We start from the raw sequence: 7,293 nt of genomic DNA on the forward strand, positions 1-7,293 counted from the left end.
CTCAGGGTGCGGGCGGAGGGGCGGGGCGCAGAAGGCGCGCAGGTGGCGGCGCAGGGAGCGCGCAGGTAGCGCGCAAAAAGCGCGCAGGGCACTGCGCGGCCTCTGGAGGGCTCCGGGAGCGGTTTGAGGGGTCTGGGGTGCGCAGGATGGTCCCCAGCTGCCCCCTGTCCTGCTTGGGAGGGCGTTCTGCCCAGTCCCTGGTCCTGCAGAGCCTCAGCTCTCTGTCCCCGGGGGCTGCGCTGCTTCTCTGCCCTCCCAATGTCAAAAAAAGCAGGGTTGTTTCAGGCTCCCTCCCCAAAATAATCGGTTTTGCCCTCCTGCACAAGGCTCCCGTGGCACCCAGGGGGTCTTCATCAGCTCTTCTTGCAGCTCTGGGGTATCTTCACTGGGGCATCTTGGCTAGGAGGGCAGAGAGGGGCACCAACACGGCGAGGTTTATGCACAGCAGGAGGAAGGTTTTATCAGCACCCAGAGCAGAGCTGGTAACACAGCACAGCAGCAGGAACCACTTGGCTGGCGGCACGCAGAAGCTTTTAGCTGTGGCTTCAGAAGCTTTCTGGATGTTTCAGCTCTGTCTCGCCTCCAAGCCCACAGCTGCTTTCAGACCACGAGGCACACGGCCTCTTCATTATCCTAACAGCCCTCTTGGATTCAGGGAAATGCTGCTCTGCTAAGAAGTCACCAAAGAGCCTGGGCTCCCCAGCACTAGCTTCCTGCCAGTTTGTCCCTCCTTTGATATCACCATCCCCTCTACCAGCCCCCAATTTGCCCATCTCGCTGGAGCAGAATACGACCTCTCCTCCTGGAAGCGAATGGCAACATCACGAGGCACGTTGGTTTTGGCCATACCACCAGAAATCCTTACGTGCTTGCGTTTAAAACGTCACGTTGGCTGAAAATCCCAAACAAAGAAGCAACACAGAATATGGTCAGCAGTAAAATAAGTTAGAACAGCACAACAGGACAGAACACATTCACAAATGATGGGATCCCTCCTCAGCCCTCCCATTACCAGATCAGGCTGCTGGCCTCCATCGGCAGAGAGCAGAGGAGCAAACCAGCACCAGCTGCCATGGTACGCACCAGGCTCCTGTCAGGAGAGATCCACCTTTGCTCTTATTGTATAGAACAAAGCACACGGAACAGCCCTGTCTCGTACACAAGAAACATACAGAACAACAGGGGGGAGCAGATCATCTTCAGGCATTAGATGATTCAAGGAATGATTACTACAGAGCTGGTTTGCAGCCTTGGAATGCACAAAGCCATTTCAGCTGTAGCTCTCAATAAAAAGTTCACCGCAGCCTCACAAGCTAGGCATTTGCATCAGGTATTCCAGGTCGGTTTAACTGCAAGTTAATCCATGCCGCTTCGTTCCCCCCCTTAGACTTCATGTACATAGGTGCTCTGAAGCTCCGTTGCTCAGTGGGCTGACGATTCACTGAGCGAGGCTTCCCTTCTGACCTGTCCACAGCTCTCTGAGCTCCACTTTGCAGCCAAGATCTCGCAGGGCAGCTTTGGCCACATCGTCACAGTCCCTGTGCGTTGCACGAGCTTCTGTTATTAGGTTCTCAGCTCCCATCTCTAAGATGGGCTGAGAAAAGTCCCGGCTCCGGGAGACCAGGTTGCGGATCAGCATGCAAGCCTGTTTCTGAGGAGAGAGGAAAACAAGAGGGCTTAGCATCTTACACAGGAAAATACCAAGTGGGATGCTGGCACACACAAAGCAGATCTGGCTCCAGCTATGGAACCTTTTCTGGGCAACCAAATGTGAGATGCTATTTTCTGGGAGAATAAAATCCATAGACAAAAGCATGGCTGCTATTTTACACTGATGTTTATGCAACAAAGCCTCCTGCTTCCATCTGAGAGTTACTGATGTTCCAACAGCAGCCAGGCAGTACCAAGTACTTCTTTAAATAATATTAAGATTTTATTTTTTTACAGCAGAGCCACCTTTCCACCCCCATGTATGCTCTTCCATGTACCTCTCCTGTCACTTTGCTGTAGTAGCTTATGCTGCTCTTTCAAAAATATTTCCTAGGGTATTTTAATATTCTGGAGAGCACAAAAAGATAAATCAGAAGCTAACTCCTTGCCATGGAGTTTAGTCAACTCTGGAGAAAACATGGCAATGTCTCCTCTCTGACACATCACAGTAGCTAGCACAAGATGGCTCTGAAAGAGTCCGTCCTCACCCTGCTCTTTTGAAGAGAAGTAATGCCTTCAAGAGAAGCACTCCACCGTCACTTGAACCTGAAAGCAGGTGGGTTTGAAACCCAATCTGACTTTTGTTTTGACTACATCAGGATGACAGACACAGGGTGCCCTGCATTTAGATGCTGTAACTATCTTCCCAACATGCCCAGCTTTTCAATGTTCATCAAGTGAAAGACAAACGAAGCAGTGAACACAACCAACACCAATCCTGAATGAATAATCAAGAGCTCTAAGGCAGGTACCTGGACAGCCACTTCTCGAGGGTGTGCTTTCATGGCCTGAAGAGCTGCCAATGCCCCTCCGCCTTCCATGATGACATTACAGTTCTCAGGTTTGCGCAAAGCCAACATGCACAGCGCTGCACAACCTTGCTCACAGATCTACAAGGCAAAGAGGAACTCAATTGCTGAAGATGTTGCTTTAAGAAAACTAAATCATTCAAATTCTGTTTTCCTGTTTGGAGGATTTTTTAATAAATAATATTTTTTAGTTTCCTCCACTAAAACATCTTGCTTCTCCTGCATGTAAATTAAGTTTCATACGGTCACTTAAAACAGATTTTAAATAATTTCAATAGTGACTGAAATCTGACCTGTAGTCCCAAAACATAAAACATTTTATCCACTATTCCCCTATTCAAGGACAAGGAAAAAAAGTGATGTAGTAAGGTGGGCATACCTTTACATTTACAAAAGTATTTGCCAAAGCATGCACTTAACCACTCTCCGTCAAGTGAATGTCAAGGGTTTAGCACATTGTTCATGTTATGAAAACAATTTTGTTAAATGCAATCGTTTAACAAACGTACTTGGAATATATCTGCTCTCAGCACAAGCTGTTTATCAGGAATAAGAGCACAGCTGCGGGCCGTTCGCCCTATACAATGTGAGATAAGGCTGCTACATTATGCAGCCCAAAGCCCTCCCCTCCCACCCACTGGGGGACGTCACCGTCAGCCCAGCAGCTGCATACCTGAGGGTTGGCAAGGTGATGGCTTATAGCGAGCACAATGAGGTCGGTCCCACCAGCACTCACTATGGCATCTTTCACATCATCGTTACCTGCAACCGCTCGGATGGCGCTCAGTACCTGCTTCACCACATCCTGAGTTCAGCAAGAAAAAAAAAAAAAAAAAAGCTTAGAAAGCAGAATTAAAGAGTTTCACAGGCTTTTGAAAGCCACCCAGAACATACCCCAGAAACTCCACTCAAACAGCTGTAATTGCCAGCAATGCTATTCTCATGTTCTCATGTGTCAGGTACACCTTCTTGTTAGACACAATAATAAGGAACTTGTTAGTTGGCAGAGGTTTTCAAAGTTTAAAGAATAAAACATCAACCCTCTTGAACCTCTTCTAGCTAGAATGGTGGAAACCCAGCAGAGCTCAGGTTTTCTGGGAGGAAGCAGAGCTCTGCTTGTGCACCAGGGAGGACAGAGGAAATGGCCATGAGTATGGGGCACAACCACTCCGTTCTTATCTGACCAAGCAGATGTAATCTAGTTCTGCATATAAGGCTTCTAATAGGGAGGTAAATGGGATCAATGGCTGGATTTCAACACTAAGTGCACCTAAAATAATGCATTAATTCTAAGGTTTATTCACAGCCAGGATTTAAAAAAAATAAAAAATAAAAATCACAACCTGCTGCATTACGCCCTCTCCCCCAAGTACACGTTATTTCACTTACTGGATGGTCAATGCTGTCAGCCAGGAGAGACACCATGAAATTTAAGCCCCCAAGGTCCACAATTTCTTGACAGAATTCATTCCTGACAGAGAGGCGAGAAAGGGTGGCACACAGCTCACTGAGAACACCGGAGTTATCTGTGAATGCTGTGGAGGAGATGATGAATGGAGGTAAGTATGAGCAAGCAGAGCTGCTAGCAGAATCAAGGTGGTTTAGTTTGCTTCATTAAAAAATTAAAAGCCACACTACCCCAGGAAACAGTGACTTCCCCTTTATAATTAAAACAGATCATCGCAGATGACATTCTGTTCACTCTGTAGCTAGACTGATAGAATACCTTTCCCTGGCAGAAATGCAGCACCTCAGCAGGGATAATGTGTCTGTAAACCTGCACTGGGCTGTAAAATCCTTCCTAAGGAGACTGACAGATAGCTCTGATAACTGTCACCTTAGTGCTGCTGATAGCTCTGGAGCAGTCATTGTATTTCTCTCTTGGGGCACACTTCATCAAAGGAATTAAATCACGTTAGTAGCGAATTTCCAAACCACCTCTGGGGAACTTCAAGTTACGGCAAAGCACGGGTTTGAGATAAAAAAGCACAGAGGATTCCAAATTAACATCAACAGCCAGGGGGTTAATTGTACCTTTCGCGGCCTCAATGAGCACCCTTAATCCGTCGTTCTCCAACACGATCATTTTGGCATGATCGTGAGCATGACCAAAGGGCACACGGATGTCATCGTCGAATGTCATGATCCTGAGCGCCGAGGAGGCCGTTCGGACGACATCAGCGCTGTCTCCGTGCTGCACGATGGCTCCGGTCAGGAGCGGCAGCACCCCACCTTTCACAAAGTCCTGGCGGTTCTGCTCGTGCTTCAGACAGGCGTGCCGAATGCATCGGATCCCAGCCAGAGTCATGTCAGCATCCTCTCGATATTCTTTCAGGGTTTGTAGCAGTAGATCCTGACCAGCAGCGTCAAGCAGGTCTGGCTGCCCATCCAAGATGGCAGACAGAGTACAGAAGGCTTTCAGCATTAAATTTCTGTCTCCCGAAGCCAACTGGCAGGCAGAGAATACCACAGAGTAGGCACCGTTCTGCCCAGCCAGGTAGCGGAAAGCCAGCTGCTCTTTGCACTGCTCAGTGAAGACCACTAGCTGCTCGGCCATCTCATTGAGATCAGAGTCAGCAACACATCTCGCAAGGGAATCTAAAGTCTAAAAGACAAAAGAAAAGAAAGAAAGAGAGAGAACAAGAGTTACTTTTCAATCTGAACTGTGAAGGAATAAGAACAGCTCTTTAGAGTTGGTTAAATTTGTTTATTTATAACAATGTCCTGCTTTTAAACCTCAAATGAATTTGAAATAGCTAAGAAACAGCTGTTTCTTAGAGCAACATTTTGTCTTCAACGCTTTGTCTTCATGCATCAGTGTCGCAACATCCCTCAATGTCAGTCTGACCAGCACCAAAGGAACTGGGTCCCACTAGCACATTTCACAGGGGCCAAGGGCACGCACAAGTACTTTAAATTCTGGCTGGTGCGTGACTGTATTCAGTCCTCAGAAGAGCTAGCTGACAGCTCCCACTTATGTTACTCGTATTTCCTTCATTAAAGTTCTTCTGTGCTTTGACCACACCTGACAAAAGCAGAATCTGCTTCTAAGTTGTGAAAGAAATTACGCGTTTCCTAATCAAGAAATGTTGGTATTTTGCACTTACGCAGATAATGCTACTGAAAAGTACAAGCCAGCTCTTTGACGCTAGCTCTGAGATCATGTGGGATTAGCCACTCGTTTAAGAGCTCACAAAGAAATGGGGCAGAGGCAGTAGAATATGTGTCTCGTGATTCTTAGTCTAATACTGAGCCTTTTAGTTAACTCTGACCTTTAGGAGACAACACAAATGTATAGTCCTACCAGCAAAATTTCATGCTTTTGCTTTTGACCATTTTCAGAGGCAGGCTGCCGCACAGCTTTCACAATATTGCTTAGATCAACACCTAAAAGGAAAAAAACAGAAACGAGATTCATGTTAGCTACAAGAGCTTAATTAAAATTTAAGTTAACTACAGTTAACAAAGACAGGCTTGTTATAAAGCATGGATCAATGCATAAAGATGCTGAAAGGCTGCCAAAGTTCTGGTTAACTCTGATTGTCAGGTACATCCTGGAACAGAGAACTAATTCTGACTAAATCACAGCTGGCAAAAAAACGTTCAATTTCATTCACAAAACCACATCTTACGCTTTCACTTAAAGCAGTTTCTCAATCATAATTACTCCGTTAAACTAGGTTAGCGTTAATAGTATCTACATTCCGCTTTACATAGACTTCATTTCAATACTGAATGATCAATCTTTGCACATTGGTTCTCCGAAATTTTGAGAAACCTCGATCTGTAATAACTTAATTGCAACAGTGGAATTAATCTGCAATACCTTGAGACTCAAACTGCTGCACAGCCTCTCTCACCGCCTCCTCCGGATCCATTTCAAATTCCGTGATGTTTTCCTGCACGGCATCGTCAAACGTTTCCTGGGCAATCTGCTTGGATCCCATTTTGCTGGAACAGAGTAAACTCCAAACTGCTCCTTTGTCCTGTCAGGAGGAAAGCCCACAATTAGCTTTGCTGCGAGACCTTGTGAGGTTAAGACAAGACACAGACGGTGACCTGCTCTTTTCCAAAACACAGTGCGGAGCTCGAAACCGAAAAAAATACCACAAAACAGTGAATTATTAACGTGCTATAAGAGAATAAAAGAATGGGGGGGGGGGGGGCTGCAGAGACCCAGGATTGGTGCGGGGGGGTCGCTGCAGCTGGGATGCGGATGGGAGCGGGCCCGGGGCCCGGCTCAGCCCTGTCAGCCGGCCCTGCACCCCCGGGGGCCACCAACACCCGCTCCTGGGCTACCACAGCCCACCCTTGGGCTACCACAGCCCACCCCCGGGCTACCCAAGCCCGCCCAGGCCCCGCGCTTCCCTGAGCGGGCCCGGCCGGCCCGGAGGGCCCAGCACTGACCCCGGAGAGAGCCCAAGACCCGTGCCCAGGTGCTGGGGGAGGCCGAGGGCGCTCAGCGGAGCCCGGATCCCCCCCGGTTCCCCCCCGGTTTCCCCCCGGTTCCTCCCGCCGCCCACCTCCGCCTGACAAAGAGCAGCGCGCTGAGGCGCCTGACCCGCCCCGGCCGCCGTCCTCCCTGGCTCGGCCCTCTCAGTGCGCATGCGCCGAAAGGGGGAGGAGGGGGGGCGAAAAAAGTCCCGCCCACCTCCCCCTGCCAGAGGCGGCGCGGAGCGAAAAAGAGCACGGAGGCTCCTACTGCGCATGCGCGCCGCGCCGACTCCTCCCCCCCGCTTTCGGTCGGGCGCGTTGTGCGCAGGCGCAGTGTGCG

General features: G+C 48.8%; 1 protein-coding gene across 2 annotated transcripts; it reads right to left on the bottom strand.

The window, feature by feature from the left end:
* Positions 1-924: 924 nt before the first annotated feature.
* On the bottom strand, positions 925-7,194 carry ARMC6 (armadillo repeat containing 6). 2 transcript variants are annotated; one of them, XM_072029294.1, is made up of 8 exons: positions 7,043-7,194; positions 6,346-6,505; positions 5,824-5,906; positions 4,554-5,124; positions 3,909-4,054; positions 3,193-3,324; positions 2,463-2,600; positions 925-1,651 (listed from the first exon to the last, which is right to left on the bottom strand). In XM_072029294.1, exons 1-8 carry the CDS (start codon positions 7,124-7,126, stop codon positions 1,439-1,441), a joined length of 1,527 nt encoding a protein of 508 aa, XP_071885395.1. In that variant the 5' UTR covers positions 7,127-7,194; the 3' UTR covers positions 925-1,438. The 2 variants fall into 2 exon arrangements, with proteins under 2 accessions (XP_071885395.1, XP_027328205.3); XM_027472404.3 differs by having other exon boundaries at positions 6,927-7,044.
* Positions 7,195-7,293: the final 99 nt, after the last annotated feature.

This window comes from Anas platyrhynchos, chromosome 29, assembly GCF_047663525.1.
Source record: "Anas platyrhynchos isolate ZD024472 breed Pekin duck chromosome 29, IASCAAS_PekinDuck_T2T, whole genome shotgun sequence".
In the NCBI taxonomy this organism is placed as follows: Eukaryota; Metazoa; Chordata; class Aves; order Anseriformes; family Anatidae; genus Anas; species Anas platyrhynchos.